This window comes from Lemur catta, chromosome 8 (genome assembly GCF_020740605.2).
Source record: "Lemur catta isolate mLemCat1 chromosome 8, mLemCat1.pri, whole genome shotgun sequence".
In the NCBI taxonomy this organism is placed as follows: Eukaryota; Metazoa; Chordata; class Mammalia; order Primates; family Lemuridae; genus Lemur; species Lemur catta.
Genome location: NC_059135.1, coordinates 79,759,457 through 79,779,115, shown reverse-complemented (window position 1 = coordinate 79,779,115; position 19,659 = coordinate 79,759,457). Strand labels below are relative to the sequence as shown.

Here is a 19,659-nt window from a genome sequence, read left to right as displayed (position 1 = left end):
AATTATAAATAATATCTATATCATATAATTATATGTGATGGTAATAGGGTAAATACATAAAATTCCTAACGCACAAAGTAAACATTCAGTAAATGTCATTCCTTAATATTATGTGATTATTAGATGGTTGGTAACTCAAGGTAAAAGGTAAGGTAGATAGAAGACACAAGCAGTGTGTCAGAATTAAAAAATTATCCAATCAAGGATTTAATTTAGTGTATCTAGGCAGAGGTTCAAATGGAACATAATCTAAGGCTGACATTGAAACAGGCTAAGAAAAAAGAAGATAAAAGTCAGTGAAGGGGGTTAATTCAGAAGCTAAATCCAAGAATAATAGACAATCCTTTTATTTTTTACCAGGCATAATCCACTGTACTGGAGCTGAGCCCATAAATGGATCAAGACAAGCTGGTCAAGTTCATATTAGAGTCTTAAAAGTGATCCTCAAATATTTCAAATCACACATAGAAACAGAATGAAAGAATCTACCATTCAGCTGGGAGATGGTAATATGGCTCTGAATCATCTTCCATAATAAGGGAGTAACTCAGAAAATATCCTTATCTGTCTCAATCATCTCCATGAACTTTGTTCTGAGGAAACAGATGGAGATCACCACTTTTGTAAATCCCATAATTTTTGTTATTTTGGGTATCTGTGTCCCTACCACAGTCCTCTCCAAGTAAAATTTTGGGAAATAATTAGCTGCTATAAATGTGCTTTGTGTGAATACTTTATTGGAAAACCAATTTTGCTTACAAAATACTTAATTCAAAAGTTATCTTCAAAGTCTGCAAATTTCTGGCTAAAATACTAAATAATAAATATCAGCCATCTTTAAAAAGAAGAATAAAATTCAATAAGAAATATAAACTCTAGCATATCTTCCAGTGTTCCTTGGTTAATATAATTTATTGAGCATATTATCACTCACTTTCATTCTCTCACAATATTGCTTAGGAGTGATTCATAATATCCAAGGTAGGACCCTAAAGGGACCATATCGGAATCATTTGGTGGGCCTTTTCAAATGGCCTAGGCTTCCACAACTTATTTTTTCCACCTCCTTTTCAAGACTTTTCTACCTCTCTCCCACTGAAAGATCTTGTCTTTGTGAGCCAGTGTTACTATTATCAGTGAACCTAATCATTTTGGTTTGCTAAAATGAGAAAAAAACAAACAACAATAACAAAAAGCCAAAATGAAACTCTAGACCCATGGGCAATGTGATATGTAGAAAAACTATGAAGTCTGACCCAAACCTAAACCTGTAGCCAATACTTGGCATGCTATTACTTAGCTTCTCGGAGTCTCAGTTTTCCCATGAATAAAAGGGGAATAATACCTGTGTTGCAAATAGTTATTTAGCACATTCAATAAAATTTAGATATTAGATATTATTATTTGGAGTAGATTTGCCCTTCTAACATAGAAGAAAGAGCATAAGACTTAAATGACCCGTTTCTGCCTTCTTTTTACCCATCAGCTTTGCATAATACTTCTGAGCTTTGAGTTAAAATTTTGTCTACTATAAAACAGAAAGGGTGTGTCTCTCCTGCTTATTCCACAGAGATGCAGTAGGTACCCAATGATATGGGGTATGCAATGAATTTTTTAATATTGTAATAAAATGTTTACCATAATATTGTGCAAGTTTTAACTGAAAGTCAGTTTGAACTGTAAATGATTGATTTTCTTCTCATAGTAATCCTTTGAAAAATAAAATTTTTATACTTTTTCAATAAAGAATGTTCTCTTCAGGTAAGTTCAGAGACAAAGACCTAAAAATAATAGCTTAGAGAGGTGGGGGAAACCAAGAGATAATCTCTGGAACACTGGATAGTGACAGGTATTCAGGCAGACTTCCATCAGTTCATTATTTTTGCTTATATGGTGTGACAGATTTTATGTAATTATACATGCAAAGAATATTCAGACTTCATTATCAACTCACAGATTGTCATGGTGAATGCAGCGCCCATCGTATCCAATGGCAGGTCTTCTGTGACATGTTGATAAAATGCATGGCTTGCAGGCAATGACAGACGAGCCTAGCCCTGCCCACACCTCTGCCCCACTCCCATCATTAAATTACTTCCACACATTTAATCACTTTGTTCTAAAGTGACTATGTAATTACATTGCTTAAACTTGACTTTGTCAAAAATTATTTACCCTAATTAAAATATTTCCAGTGCATTTATTTTTTATGGTTCAAAATGAATATTCTATTTTGCATTTCAGCGAATTCTCTAACAAAAATCAGTCTCTTTATTTTTCTAAATTAGCCAAGAATTGCTTTGTAAATCAAATGTAATCTAAGTTACAAATCAGTTTCTATAAGTATTCTGATATGTAAGTGCTTGACTTTCCCTGAATTTATTTAAAAAATAGTTCTTTTCAAAACATATATTAAAGAAGAGATTACTGCTGTTATTAGGGCATATTAAATGTAGAGAAAAAGTAGCTGAAGTAAGCTTGGAAAATAATTTTACCTGACAACTGAGTGAGTATTTTAGCTGTCTGCACAGTATTCCATTTGCTGGGGACAAATACAGTTGGATTAGTTGAGGTAATCACTATAAGGAATGGGGCCTCATGTTAAAAGAGCCTCAAACTGCTGGCTAAGCCAATGTCTGAAATATTTATATCACAAGGCAATTGATCCTTTTGCTGCTACCACTTGTTAGTTACTATTTATTTTGAATGACCGTTTCTTCATAAAATTCTTGAAATATCCACTGCTCTCTTTAGGATTTTTGGTCCACTGTTGCAATAAACAGCTTTATCAATTGTTTTATTTACATTAAGATCTTCAAAATGTTGAACACTATTTGTTAAACATTTCTGTTCACTTAAGTATATAAAATCATACCTGTATATTTCAGGTTTTACAATTTTTGACATTAATCTGTTTAATGTAATCACAATTATCAACTGGTATGTAGTATTATTTCTTTATGTTTAATAAGGATCAATAACTAGTCCATTTAACTGTATATCAAAAAATTTAATAATGTAAAATTATTGAATCCAAATCACCAAATATTCTACATTTGAAAATTATACTTATTCTATCTTTTTTCATTCTTAACTTGATCGTACATATTTCTTCATTTCTCCACAGATTTTTATGTTAGCAGCATATGTAAAAAAAAGTTTTTCTGTAAATCATAAGTTAAATGGGCACATGTTGAAATTTTCATCCATATAATTTCCCCAGGTATGCACAAATAAATTTTTATACTCCTATGTGGAAGCACAGGGAGAGAAGGAGAAAGAGAATTTACATGTGTATGCATGTGTGCTTGTAACAGTGGGATTTCAGTTTGTGGTAATACGTAGAAAGAGGACAGTTATTAGTTTGTCAGATTTCTGACATGAGAAATCAAAGTGAATCACAAATAAGAAGTTACTTCATTGGAAGAGAATGTATAAAAACTTTAATTTGTTTGAGAAAAGTCAACAAACACAAATAGTTACTACCAATTAGCATAACCCAAATAGTTTTCAAAGTATTTTTAATAGACACTACAATCAATAACTTGTAACAACTCTGTTTCTTGGTTTTTAAAAAAGATCTCACCTTTGCTATCATATTGTGAGCTACCACTCAGTGAAAAATCACAATTCCCAGTGAGGTGACACTATAATAAGCATTAAAGAAAGAATTACAATTAACTCTACAATTCACTAGTTATGTAAATAGAGAAACTATATGTGTATATGTTTGTATATGCAAAAACACATAGTGAATACAGTTAAGTGCATTCATATTTGCATATATAGCTTTCCAACAGCCATAAGCTGTGTTAGAAATCTGAGAATCCAGCCTACTGATCTGTAAGTGAAACTGTTAAAGGATGACACGTAATATTGAACTGAAATACTCACTGTGGAAAGACTGAAGAATATTGATTGTCCATTCATCTGTTAATCTTCCTGCTTTTGTTATCTGGATACATTTGAGTTGATTTGAAGATTCTCTTGATTCAATCCAACAAATCATATCCTCATTATAAATAAAATCCAGAGTATGAATTTCATTTCCACTGACTGAGCTCAAGGTTGCCATTTTACTTCCATTAAGATAAAAAATCTCAATTGTTTCAAAATTTGCAATTAACAGCATAGGTGGCCTATCTGTAGGTTCTGGGATAAAAGAAAAAGAGAGAAGTGAGTTCAATAAGAGAGTCATTTTTTTTTAAGTTTTGCATTATTCGTTAAAAGTTATATTTATACCTTTAATGCATCATTAAAATAAAAAAAATTGCTTGTAAAAATACTTTAATAAGCCACATATATGCTGCACTATTTAAGTTCACATCTCTGTAGAAAAATATATTCTACTGAGCATTTATTTGTATTTCTTATTTCCTTAGTCATAATGTCTTGTCCAAATGTGAGGACAATGCCATTTACTTCCACTGCTGGTAAATAAAGGAAGTGCTGTGAGTTGATTTTCTACCAATGATGATGGATAGGGATTGACTTCCCTATACAGTTTTGCAGGCTTCCCTTGAGAATAAGGGCATGCTTTTCTGAGTTGAATGCATGAGGTCAGAAATAGATTCTCTGGAGCAGAACATGCAAAGCTCATAGGCTCATACAGAGTGCACCTGTGACTTTGGCCTCATAGGCTTCTTGACTGATCCCAAGAGCCAAACAATCACACATTCTCTTAGTGACTAGATTATGATTACTGAGCCACGTCCTTTCACATCCCTTCCCTATAGTCAGGAAAATAAGAGTCTTGATGTAAAAGGAACTTGTTCAATACCACTTTTTTGAACAATGCTGCTTTGCTGGTGTTAGAACTGATGAGTTTTTTATGAACATATACTAACTGCCCAGACTTTCAACAGAATATTTAAAAGTAACAGTAAAATCCCATATAAAATTAACGTTGAGAGAGTTCAGCTGTACAATCATATTCACAATAGCTTTTTTGCTAATTAAGGAATACGACATATTTGGAAATGTTCAACTCTTCTTTTTGTTTTTATCATGAACCATATCCAATGCATCAATAAATCCTTTTGAATATAATGTCAAACATAACAGGAATCCTACCACTTCTCAGTAACTACTGCTACTATCCTGTCCCAAGCTGCTATCATCTCTCACCTAAATTGCTCCAATAGCCTTCTCACTGGTTTTTACTCAATCCCTCAAAGGGCTCCCATTCCAATCAGAGCAAAAGTCAAAGCTTTTATAAGGATCTATAAAACTCTACCTGATCTGTATATTCATTACCTCTTTAACCTTATTTCCTTCATCTCCTTACTACTCTCACCCTTGTTCATCTCACTCCAGACTGGCTGTACTTATTATTGTTTCTGGAACAAGCCAGGGAAAGTGTCACTTCAGAGGCTCTATCCTCTTCTTGGAATAATTATTCCCGAATTATCAGAATGGCTGATTTTCTCACCTCCTCTAGGTCATTACTCAAATGCCTTCTTTCTAATGAGGAGTTCTCTTATTCCTTTATCTTCTAAAAATTGCAGTCTCTACAATTTCTATATTCCTTCACTGTTTTATTTCTCACTTATCACCTCTAAATATAGTATACATTTTATTTATTTTTCTGATGTTGTATCTCTAGCATCTAGAAAAAAGCCTAGAATTTGGTACTCATTCAATACAAATTTTCTGAATAAGCGAAAAGAACAAATGGATCTCTCACATAGTAGGGTTCTTTAGAAATATTCTGTGAAATGTAAGGAAATAATTTGGGTTTTTATAACCTATGCAGGGAATCCAGAGAATGGCTGACTATTCCAAAAATTTCATAAACATTATTTGATCATTCTGTAAGAAACTGATGCTGATCACTGTAAAGGTAGGAGAAAAGCAAATGCATATATCATGACCAAATATAATAAAATAAGTCTAAAGTTTTGAAGCAGTATTATTTAGTGGTCTATGGTTTCTAGCAGGGGTAGGGATATTAGGTTCCTTGTGTTTCTTTCAGATAGAAGAGCCCTCCAATGAAAATGATTTGGGGTCTTCCCTCATAGGTTTAAAATATAAACCCTATGCCAATGCATTTGACTTTTTACCCCTTAAGCAATTCTCTCAATCAAGTCATAGGATTCCTTTCTGCCTTCAAAAAGACACTAAGTATTTTTAACTTAATAAAAACAACAAAAAACAGCAAAACAAATAAACAAAAAAGTGCCTACATGAAATAATAAAACTAAGTGGCCCAACAGTTTCTTTCCAGTGGAGACAGTAGATTTATCCTGGACAGCCTGAATATAAACCAACAACAAAAAGTATCAAAAATGCTAAGATCATTTCTATAACAAATAGCTCTTCTAAAACATCAGTACAAATGTGAGTCATCTCTGCTTAACATAACCTTGTCAACTGACCACATCTGAGCCCAGTTAGCCAGTTGACTTCTCTCCTAATCTCTTAAATCTATCCTGAACATATTTCACTTGCTCTTGACACTCTTTAATTTGGGGGTCCAGACTTGGTCTCTTCCATAGTCCTAGTTCTGTCATTTTCCACTTGACCTTGGCATTCCTGAAATCTGTTGGATCATAAATTTCTCAGGTTATAGAGGGATCTTAGATGGCTATGTTATCAGGTTAACAAAGATGTGCTGACACTAATGTCAGTACTTACTGTCTTCCTTTGACAACTGAAATGACCTTTAGTGAAATAGCCTTTCATTCAAAATGAGCCACTATTGAAAGCTTCCTTGCTGCAAAACTTTATGCAAAGGCCAAACTTAGATAACTATGTTCTTAGCTAGGTCCTAGTCAGTAAATTTAAGTATGTCATAAATATTCTTTGGAGAGAGGCTAAGATATGAAGGAGCGCTAAGATTCCCCTGAGGAATTAAGATGAAAATGAGTTAATGGTCAACACAGACAATGTTTATTTGACACAATTAATTAACTTATTTGATTTTTGTAGCTGCATTTTGAGTGTATCAGTTAAATGTTTTAATGAAAAACATATGAACCACTAATTCTAAAACCTCAGATAAACAGAAAACCAGTAAAGACATAGTCAGATGCTTCGTAATACAACAGGGCTTGATTTAATAATGGTGACTTTAAAAGTATAAATGACATACATATTGGAGGAAGCATACTTACAAAGTAAGTTGTGAAGTGCTTTAATTAAGTAATAGTCATGTATCTCTGCTAATTATTAACTGTTGTTTCCTTTTTAGACAAATAAACACAGAGTGAAGTATGAAGGAGGGAAGCCATTGAAACACAAGAACCCATAAAAATCATCAGGGTCAAAGGATATAATTATTTTAGTGTAATTCGTAATGAAAGCTGGCATAGCCTTGACAAAGACTGTAATCTATCTCTTCCTACATTACATCTGATCTCTATTGTGTATCATTACCTCATGTTTTCACATGCCGACTGAAGAGCACCATTAGCTGGCAGAATAAGGATAACAGACTGACTAGAATAAATGTGATGTGATGTTCTTACTGGATGTCCTCTTTAAAGTCAATGGACAGTTTTCCCAGAGGACCAGTTGAAAAGTACATTAGATGATTTCAGTCAAAGGGATACCTACATCAACATCTAGTGAGAAGTAATCAACATTAACCTTCCATATAGAAGAGACTGAAACATAAGAAAGCATACAATATTTTGACTTAGGAACCAAGACTTAGGTGGAATAACCTCTATAACAGGCCATCAGTTGATTCGTGATGGAGGAGGAAAATTGTCCTCATACTCCTCACCACTCCTCATATGTTGACAGCATTAAGAATGTTTTCTCTCTCCAAACAGTGATAGAGACGTGGATTTGTACATTGTATGATCAAAAAGTGATTTGATTTTTTTCCAATTATATGTGTTATATTAATCAGTACTATAATCTTTGAAGACTGGTTCTATAATTGTGAACTGAGAAGAGAAACTTGGAAACATGAAAATGCTCATTTTACCATATTCATGAAAATACTTATTTAAATTCCAAGCCACTACAACTATGTCCTTGCTAATATATCCTTATTTTTTCACAATCAAGGATATAATAAAAGTATACTTATATACTTATAATAATATGATGCTGACATATAGTTGATGCTAAATAAATGTTTTTAGTGTGAATAAAAACTTAAATTTTAAGGTTTCATTTAAACCTCCTGTTCTTCCATTCAACTATAAGAATATTGATTTATCATTAATACTTTCCTTTTAAGTGATTTGAGTAATAGATATAGATACTCACAAATCAATATATACCTAAAAAATATGTATGTATATAACACATGCATCTATAAATGTATATCATCTAGTTATATTGTATTCTGATTTCCCTTAACTAAACCTGTAATTGTGAACAATTATCTCCACTGAATGAAGTTTAGTAGGTGCACCTCCATATTTGTGAACTTAAAATAATTGAAAGAGGAATTTTTAAAATTTTACTTTTATTGTATCATATACAAATTATATAAAAAGTATAAAAATAAGATAAATGGGCATAAAGTCAGAAATGACAAGTTAAAAATACTAACAACTTATAATCAAAAACCATACAAACCCACATAGGAAGTGAATTACTTCTACATGAAAGAAAATGTAGAGATATTTGCATAGAAAGTAAGAGTATTTTTTTTAAAAAAAAAAAACATCTAAAATTATGAAAAGAGCAGAAAAATTTGAATATGTAATATTAGGATAAAATTATTGAGTTTAAAAAAGAGAGATGGTATTATAGTATTCAAATAATATAACATGTTATAGATCAAAGTTAACTGAACCAACTAAAAATGTGGATCAAGTTAATATTATATAAGTGAAAAAAGATACAAGACTGATTTTTTTTCTGTTCCAAAACACAATGGTTGAATTGATTTTTTCTTTTTTTCATTGTTCAACTGTTTTTTTAGTGGAAAAAAAATTCTTTACTGTAATGAATGATATTCAGAATAAGAATATATTGTTATATATCACAAGAAACTATTTTGTCACATTTGATCCATAATAAAAAATAATAAAAATAATGTACAGATCAAGTATGAAAAATGAAAAATGCATTAAAAGTAGTATTAGACTTAGGAAGAAAATATATAGTGCTACAACTATGATATAATTTACCTTAGCACTACCATTTATCATCACAATGTATTTATGCTGAGATATTCTTTGATTAGATAAACATATTTAAATTTTTTGTATAGTATTTATAGATCTCAGGCATTTAACTGGGACCTGAAAGATACCAGTAAGACAATCTGCCCTCAAGAAAGATTTAATCTATTAATAGTAGAAAGATTAAGGTATGTCTATCAAGATCTACATTTTTATAATCAAGTGTGGCATATTTCATAAAAGATGTAGCGTCATTGAGAATGGTTATATACATCTTTAGTGAATTCAAAAGTTCCCTGATGCTAATGGCATTTGATCTCAGCCTTGCCTTAATGGAAGAACAGAAATTCAACATGCAGAAATGAAAAGTAGGAAGTCAGGTGAGAGAAATAGCTTTGATAAAAGTACAGATGTGCAAAAGACTAGAATATGTTGGGGAGATACTGACTTAAGTTTTTCAGTTTTATCTAAGGTATAACTGAAGTATTTCTACCAGTTATACAATGCAAAAATAGTTGCATTTTCTGAACATATTTTAGGAGCCAGACACTATAATATATGGCTCACATTTACTAGTTTCTTGTATACTCACAACATCCTTATGAATCAGATGCTAATGTTAACCATTTTTACAGATTAGGAAACTGAGATACGTAGACGTTAAAACTTGCTTAAGATCGTATATTAACAGCAACTAAGTAAAAAGAACTGGGTTAAAACTCATAAAATTGCATAGTAGCCAAGGAAGTAGGCGAAGGACAAATTGCACACATTATTGAATGTCAGGTTAAACTTATTTTTAATTTCAGGTGCAATGGGAAGCCTGTGTTGATTTTAGAAATAGAACATAATGTGATCAAAACTGTACTTTAAGAAGATGAAGTCAGAAATAATATATAGAATACTATATACGGGAGTAGAATATAATGAGAAAGATAAATTTCCTATTTAACTTTCTAAATTGTTTTTTTTTTGCTTTTCCTTTTGTTTCAAATTTATTTATTTAGATTGACATAAATTTGTATATATTTACTGTATACAAAATAATATTTTGAAGTATATATACATTGTGGAATTGTTAAACCTAGCTGATTTATATATGCATTACCTCACATAGTTATTATTTTTGTGGTGGGAACACTTAACATCTACTCTCTTAGCATTATGTTAAATGAAATAAGCCAGGCACAGAAAGACAAATACCACATGATCTCACTTATATGTGAATCTAAAAAAGTTGATCTCATAAAATAAAGAATAGAATAGTTGTTACCAGGAGCCAGGGCAGTTGGGGGAGAGATGTGGTTGGGGAGATTTGGTCAAAGGATATGAAATTACAGTTAGATAGGAGGAATAAGTTTACGAGATCTCTTGGCCAGCATGGTGACTACAGTTAATGATAATTTCTGGCATTCTTAGAAAATGTTTTTGCTTTTAATTTTTCAGTGGTATATTATAATTCATGTCAGATGGGAAGGTAAAATGTAAAAGTTTTATTTAAAAACTACCTTGGCCGGGCGTGGTGGCTCACGCCTGTAATCCTAGCCCTCTGGGAGGCCGAGGTCGGTGGATCGTTCGAGGTCAGGAGTTCAAGACCAGCCTGAGCAAGAGTGAGACCCCGTCTCTACTAAAAATAGAAAGAAATTATCTGGCCAACTAAAAATATATATAGAAAAAAAAAAAATTAGCCGGGCATAGTGGCGCATGCCTGTAGTCCCAGCTACTCGGGAGGCTGAGGCAGTAGGATTGGTTAAGCCCAGGAGTTTGAGGTTGCTGTGAGCTAGGCTGACGCTACGGCACTCACTCTAGCCCGGGCAACAGAGCGAGACTTTGTCTCAAAAAATAAATAAATAAATAAATAAATAAATAAATAAAAACTACCTTGATGGTGGTATTCTGGAGTAAGGTTGGAAAAGAGTTAGGTGAATGGAAAAGATGTCTTTGTTTCTATTTAGATTGCTGCAGTGTGGAAAGGAAGAATGGCCATACGTGGCAATATTCCTACTGGAAGCAGAGGCCGCTGGGAGAAATGTAAGGCCCAGAGAAAACTCTTCTATGGTTCCCCATACCAGGTTCTATATGTGAAATAAAGAATGGTATTAATCTCATTTTTAGTTATAAAGAAGGTAACCCAAAATTATGAAAAATTTGTGGATGTTGATATCAGATACCTGAATTATTGAACACACAAATATCATTTTAATTTCTCAGAAGATAAGTAATAAAAAACTAAAGTAGAGAGAGATCAGAAGATGGCGGAGTGGAGGTGACCTCCTGGATTTGTGCTCCCAGAGAGGAAGGCGTGGATCTCCACCTGCCACAACGCTAGAGGATTGCTTCTCCACAGGAACGGCGGTGTGAACCCACGGAGAATCACCGTGGGACACGGGGAACAGGAAAAAACAGAGGCGAGTGAGAAATCAGACCGAGATAATTTGGAGAGTGCGGGACGGAAAACAGACAGCGGAGTGCGGGACGGCCGTGCCTGCCTCACCGGCGAGTGGGGCGGGTGCAGCCCCACAGCAGAGCGGCTTGATCTCCCCACTGACCCCCACATCCACTCGGTCAGGGATCTGGCTGAAATTGGTGCAGAATCACCGCGGGAGACGTGGAGCTCCGACGACAGGTGACATAGGCGGGAGAGAGCTTGGACTCGGGTGGGTCTCCGTGGTGCCCTATCTCTTAAAGGGACAGACGCGGACCTGCACCGAGGCGAGGGGCCGCGAGCGTGAAATATTAAAGTGGGATTTTTTTTTTCTTTTTTTCTTTTTATCTCTCTCTTTCTTTCTTTCTTTCTTTCTCTTTTCTTTCTTGTTTTCTCTTTCTTCTTCTTGTTATTCATATTGTTTCTCTCCTTTTTTTGTTTTTTCTTTTCTTTTTTCCTTTCTTTTTCTTTTCTCCTTTCCGGTGTCCCTCCAGCCCAGGAGCTACTGTAAACTCCTGAGTGCTCCAGACCCCCAGCTGTGATTCCTATCGGACCCTGAAAATTGCCCCCCAGTGCCAGTGATCTGCGGGTGGGCAGCAGCAATTGTGCGGGCCAAGGTCTAACTGCTGCAGAGCCATAGGATGCCAGGCGGCTCCCCAGGAGGCTCCATCCCCTGATCCATAGACCCTCTCCAGGTCCCCTTCCCAGGTGTGAACACTGAGTGCTTCCCTAAACGCAAGAGTGTGGAGCCCGGACCTTGGGAACACTGGGACAGTGTAGACCTTTGCCCGTGGGAGCTGCAGCAGCTGGGGCACTGAGTGAGTGAGGGCACCGCCTCCTCGGCCTAGCCAGTGTCTTTCCTGCTGAAGGAGACAGAAACCACACATCCAGAGGAAGAACCAAAAAGCCAGGGGGAGGAAAAAAAAAAAAAAAAAGAGAGGGAGAAGAGGCTTTCTGCTTGCAAATCGTGTGAATCCTGCCTACTAACTGAAAGTCCGCAACACAATGATTTAACTTGCCAAACTGGTCTTAGGTCAAGCCAACCCTCTGGGGGTGGACCCATCAGAAGCAGTCCCCCAACTGAGATAGAAAAAAGAAACTCTAAACAGCACACAACAGTCTCCCCCTATAGATAAAGGAAGCAACATTCCTAGACTGTTCCATAGCCTAAGAACAGAGTACAAGACGTGCTGTTAACTAGACTAAAGCTGTGAGAAAAGATCTAACGATAGAGCCAGATGGGAAGGGCTCAGCGGAAAAATATGGGGAGCACAAAAAACCAAACGGAAACCTCGCCCCCAAAGAGAAATACCAACTCTCCTCCAATTGGCACAAGCCAGTTTCAGAATACCAATATGTTACCAGAAGAATTTCAGTCTTGGGTTATAAATAAGCTGAATGATATACAAGAAAAAATTGATATCCACCGCAAAGAAACCGCAAAAAAATTCCAGGATTTGGAAGAAAAATTCACTAAAGAAATAGACGTATTGAAAAAAAACCAAACTGAACTCCTAGAAATGAGGGATTTATTCAGGGAGCTACAAAACACAGTGGAAAGTCTCAAGAACAGGGTAGATCAAATAGAAGACAGAATCTCAGAAATCGAAGATAACTCTTTCCAATTAAATAAGACAGTCACAGAGATAGAGCAAAAAAATAAGAAAAAAGACCAGAGTCTTCAAGAAATGTGGGATTATGTGAAGAAACCTAACGTGAGAGTTATAGGCATCCCTGAAGGTGAAGAAGATAATAAGCAAGGGCTGGATAAACTATTTGAAGACATAATAGAAGAAAATTTCCCAGGCCTTGCTAAAACTTTAGATATACAGGTTCAAGAAGCTCAAAGAACCCCTGGTAGATTCATAGCAAATAGGAAAACACCACGCCACGTAGTCGTCAGACTGACCAAAATATCCACTAAAGAGACCCTTCTTCGAGCTGTAAGGAGAAAGAAACAAGTAACATACAAAGGGAGGCCCATTAGAATTACGCCAGATTTCTCAACTGAAACTTTACAAGCAAGAAGAAGTTGGGGCCCCATTCTCACTCTTCTGAAACAGAATAATGCCCAGCCTAGAATCTTGTACCCAGCTAAGCTAAGCTTTCTATATGAAGGAGAAATTAAGACATTCTCGGATAAACAAGGACTGAGGGAATTCACCAAGACAAGGCCACCCCTCCAAGAAGTACTCAAAAGAGAGTTACACATGGATCATCACAACAAAGACCCACGAATGTAAAACCACCCAAGAGCTAAAGATCAAATTCTAGCCACCACAATGGCTCAAGAGAGAAAACATAGCAATGAAGTTCTACCCAATAAGATAAACAGAAATCTATCCCAATTATCAGTTCTCTCACTAAATGTCAATGGCCTGAATTCCCCACTCAAGAGACATAGACTGGGCCAATGGATAAAAAAACACAAACCAAGTGTCTGCTGCCTTCAGGAAACTCACTTAACCGGCAAAGATGCATTTAGACTGAAAATAAAAGGATGGAACCTGATATTTCAAGCAAATGGTAGCCAAAAGAAAGCTGGTGTGGCAGTTTTAATTTCCAATAACTTAGTCTTCAAACCAACAAAAGTAATAAAAGACAAAGACGGTTACTACATACTGGTGAAAGGCACAATTCAACAAGAAGACATAACCATACTTAAAATATATGCACCCAATCTAGGTGCACCCAGATTCATAAAGCAAATCCTACTCGATCTAAACCAAATCATAGGCAACAACACTTTAATAGTTGGAGATTTTAATACCCCACTGACAGCACAGGACAGATCCTCCAAGCAGAAAATAAGTAAAGACATAGTAGACTTAAACAGAATGCTAGAACAAATGGGCCTGACTGACATCTACAGGACATTCTACCCGAAAACCACTGAATATACATTCTTCTCATCAGCTCACGGGACATTCTCTAAGATTGACCATATCCTAGGTCATAAAGCAAGTCTTAAAAAAATTAAAAAAATAGAAATCATACCCTGCATCTTCTCAGATCACAATGGAATAAAAATAATAATGAACCTTAACAGGAACTCTCATTCCTACGCAAAGTCATGGAAGCTAAACAACCTTCTCCTGAATAACAATTTTGTAAAGGAAGAAATTAAGTCAGAAATCAAAACATTCTTTGAATTAAATGACAAAGGTGACACAACTTATCAAAATCTGTGGGATGCAGCTAAAGCAGTCCTGAGAGGAAAATTCATTTCCATAAATGCCTATTTCAAAAAGACAGACAATTTACAACTAGACAACTTAATGAATAGACTCAAAGAGCTGGAGAAAGAAGAACAGACTGACCCCAAACCCAGCAGAAGGCGAGAAATTATTAAGATCAAATCAGAATTAAATGAAAAAGACAACAAAAATACTATAAGGGAAATTAATAAAACAAAAAGTTGGTTCTTTGAAAAGATAAATAAAATAGACACACCACTGGCTAGACTAACCAAGAGCAGAAAAGAAAAATCTTTAATAACTTCCATCAGGAACATGAAAGGAGAAATCACAACCGAAGCCACAGAGATACGTGACATTATCTATGAATATTACAAAAATCTTTATGCACACAAATTGGAGAATGAGGAGGAAATGGACAAATTTTTAGAATCACACAGCCTTCCCAAGCTCAATCAGGAAGAAATAGAATTCCTGAATAGACCAATATCAACAACTGAAATTGAAACAGCAATAAAAAACCTTCCCAAAAAGAAAAGCCCTGGTCCAGATGGGTTCACACCTGAATTTTACCATACATACAAAGATGAACTGGTGCCCATCCTACATAAACTATTCTTCAATATTGAGAAGGATGGAATTCTCCCCAACACATTCTACCACGCCAATATAACATTAATACCAAAACCAGGAAAGGATGCAACAAAAAAAGAAAACTACAGACCAATTTCTCTCATGAACGTAGACGCAAAAATTCTCAATAAAATCCTAGCAAATCGTATCCAAGTGCTGATTAAAAAAATAATTCATCATGACCAAGTAGGCTTCATCCCAGAGATGCAGGGGTGGTTTAACATACGAAAATCTATAAATGTAATTAACCACGTAAATAGAAGCAAAAATAAAGACCATATGATCCTCTCAATAGATGCAGAAAAAGCATTTGACAAAATTCAACACCCTTTTATGATAAAAACACTTAACAACATAGGCATAAATGGGACCTACCTAAAAATAATACAAGCCATATATGACAAACCCACAGCCAACATCATACTGAATGGGGAAAAACTGAAAGCATTCCCACTCAGAACTGGAACCAGACAAGGCTGCCCACTGTCCCCATTACTTTTCAACATAGTATTGGAAGTCCTTGCGAGAGCTATCAGACAAGAGAGCAGAATCAAAGGTGTCCAAATAGGGACAGAAGAGATCAAACTCTCACTCTTTGCTGATGACATGATGTTGTATCTGGAAAACCCCAAGGACTCAACCAAGAGACTCCTGGAATTAATTAACGAATTCAGTAATGTCTCAGGTTACAAAGTCAATACACACAAATCAGAGGCATTCATATATGCCAATACCATTCAATCGGAGAACCAAATTAAGGACTCAATACCTTTCAAAATAGCAACAAAGAAAATAAAATATCTAGGAATATATTTAACTAAAGAGGTAAAGGACCTCTATAAAGAGAACTATGAAACGCTAAGGAAGGAAATTGCAGAACACGTAAATAAGTGGAAATCCATACCATGCTCATGGATTGGAAGAATTAACATCGTTAAAATGTCTATACTACCCAAAGTAATCTATAGATTCAATGCAATTCCTATTAAAATACCAACATCATTTTTCACAGATTTAGAAAAAATAATTATACACTTTGTATGGAATCAGAGAAGACCCCGTATAGCAAAAGCAATCTTAAGCAATAAAAACAAAATGGGAGGTATTGATTTGCCAGACTTCAAACTATACTACAAAGATGTGGTTCTTAAAACTGCTTGGTATTGGCACAAGGGCAGGGACACAGACCAGTGGAACAGAACAGAAAACCCAAATATAAAATCATCCTCATATAACTATCTAATCTTTGACAAAATAGACAAAAACATACTCTGGGGACAAGAGTCCCTATTCAATAAATGGTGCTGGGAAAACTGGATAGCCACATGTAGAAGACTGAAACAGGACCCACAGATTTCACCTCTCACAAAAATTAAATCACGGTGGATAACAGATTTAAACCTTAAATGGGAAACAATTAGAATTCTAGAAGAAAATGTAGGAAAGACTCTTACAGACATTGGTCTAGGCAAAGAATTTATGAAGAAAACCCCTAAGGCAATCGCAGCAACAACAAAAATAAACGACTGGGACTTGATTAAATTAAAAAGCTTCTGCACAGCCAAAGAAATAGTCATGAAAATAAACAGACAGCCTACAGAATGGGAAAAAATTTTCGCATACTACACATCAGATAAAAGACTGATAACAAGAATCTATTTAGAACTCAGGAAAATCAGCAGGAAAAAATCAAACAATCCTATCAAAAAATGGGCAAAGGACATGAATAGAAATTTTTCAAAAGAAGACATAAGAATGGCCAAAAAACATATCAAAAAATGCTCAACATCCCTAATCATCAGGGAAATGCAAATCAAAACCACAATGAGATACCACTTAACACCGGTGAGAATGGCCTTTATCAAAAAATCCCAAAACAACACATGTTGGCGTGGATGCGGAGAGACAGGAACACTCATACACTGCTGGTGGGAATGCAAACTAGTGCAACCCCTATGGAAAGCAATATGGAGATACCTTAAACAGATTCAAGTAGACCTACCATTTGATCCAGCAATCCCATTATTGGGCATATACCCAGAAGAACAAAAGTCATTCTTTAACAAAGACACCTGTACCCGAATGTTTATAGCAGCACAATTTACAATCGCAAGGATGTGGAAACAACCCAAGTGCCCATCAATCCACGAATGGATTAGTAAACTGTGGTATATGTATACCATGGAGTACTACTCAGCTATAAGAAATAACAATGATACGACATCTCTTTGGTTCTCCTGGAGAGAGCTGGAACCCATTATACTAAGTGAAGTATCCAAAGAATGGAAAAACAAGCATCACATGTACTCACCAGAAAACTGGTTTCCCTGATCATTACCTAAATGTACATCAGGGAAGGATACCAATTGGATATCAGACTGGGATGGGGGGTGGGGGGAGGGGATGGGTGTATGCCTACATGATGAGTGCGTTGCACACCCTCTGGGGAATGGTCATGCTTGAAGGTGCAGACCCGGGGAGGTGGGGGGGGGGAGGGGATGGAGGTATGACTACATGATGAGTGCCAGGTGCACTGTCGGGAGAATGAGAACGGACGCGCTTGGGACTCTGACTTGGGGGGATGGGTGGGACATGGAAAATGTATATAACCTAAACTTATGTACCCCCATGATGAGCTGAAATAAAAAATATATATATATAAAAAAAAAAAAAAAACTAAAGTAGGAGGTGTTGAAATCTTAAGTAGAAATGGGTTGTTGCAAATAAAGTATTTCTAAATTATAATAATTGTTGTACTTGGACAATGAGGGAGATGGAATCAAGAATTATGTGGAAATTTTGGGTCTAGGTGATGGGGAGAATGATGGTATCATTAAAAGAAACAGTAAGGAAAGAAAGTAGATCAGTTTTAAGAGAAGATGATGAGAACAGTGTTGGCACATTAGTCCAATGTCTAAAATTGTGCTCTGTAATCTATCTTTGGCTTTGCAAAAACTCGCTCAGGTAAACTACTGAACAACCTGAATTAACCATAGACCTTAAAACAATTTAATCATTTTGCTATTTATACCTTGCTAGTGAAATACTGGTACCTTCATTTAGAGAATATTTCAACTTGAAATGTGGCAAATGAGAAGCAATGAAATATATTGTTTCTCACGAAGAAAATTCATTTTACAAGAACAACAAAAGTCAATAATATCATGTCACTAAAAAAACAAAAAACAGGCCAGGCAAGGTGGCTCACGCCTGTAATCCTAGCCCTCTGGGAGGCCGAGGCGGGTGGATAGCTCAAGGTCAGGAGTTCCAGACCAGCCTGAGCGAGACCCCATCTCTACTAAAAATAGAAATAAAAATTATCTGGACAACTAAAAATATATATAGAAAAAATTAGCCGGGCATGGTGGCACATGCCTGTAGTCCCAGCTACTCGGGAGGCTGAGGCAGTAGGATCACTTAAGCCTGGGAGTTTGAGGTTACTCTGAGCTAGGCTGACGCCAGGGCACTCACTCTAGCCCGGGCAACAAATTGAGACTCTGTCTCAAAAAAAAAAAAACAAAAAAAAAAAAACCTTTTCATTTTGCAAATTAGCAGCTCTCATAATTTCCCTGTTCCATAGAGAGCTGGTCCACTAGACCAAGGAGGTATTTGTTCATGGCAAGTGTTCAATAAATGAATGAAACATGAGATACTGTTTGAATATGGACTCTCCAATGTTTTTTAAGATATTTTACTGAATTCATAAATTTACAAATGATAATGTATTTCAATAAGTACAATGAAATAAATAATGTGTTGTGATTATAATTAGGAAAAACAAGGAAAGAAATTTAATTGATAACCACTGAAGGTTTATACTAGTAATATAATTCATTCAAATTTTAGGTTATTGAATGAATAGCAGAACTAGCAGACAGTCCAGTCATGGCCAATTCACATTAGTTGCTGAGAGGGGTCCAATGGCTACTTAATCTCCCAGTCACCTTTCTAATTGTAGCCAGCAGGAACTACCTTAGCTATACAAACATATTTTTTCAACCCAGACATGTTCCTCTATGTTATAAATTAGTAATATTTGTGTTTAAAATGTAATAGATATTGGCTCATTTGAAAATTGCTTCTAAGTAGCTCCTATTCATAAAGTAGTTCCTGTTTGAAAACATGGATCCTCTAAAAAGTCACATTTAATCTGGCTCCTAAAAAGAAAATGCTACCTTGACATTGTCATATTTATTTATTCATTCAAAAGATATTTATTGAACATGGCTAGCTTCTTCCAGGCTCTGATCTAGATGCTATAGCTACATCAGTGAACAAAATTATCAAAATTCCTATTTTCATAGAGCTTACATTT

The 19,659-nt window shown here is 35.4% G+C and overlaps 1 protein-coding gene across 1 annotated transcript in view; it reads right to left on the bottom strand.

Moving 5' to 3' along the window:
* The window catches only part of LRP1B (LDL receptor related protein 1B), a 1,757,623-nt gene that overhangs the window by 893,400 nt on the left and 844,564 nt on the right, over window positions 1–19,659 (bottom strand). The window contains exon 6 of the mRNA XM_045559136.1: window positions 3,895–4,152. Coding sequence (XP_045415092.1) covers window positions 3,895–4,152 — 258 coding nt within the window. The remainder of the gene's footprint in view (window positions 1–3,894; window positions 4,153–19,659) is intronic.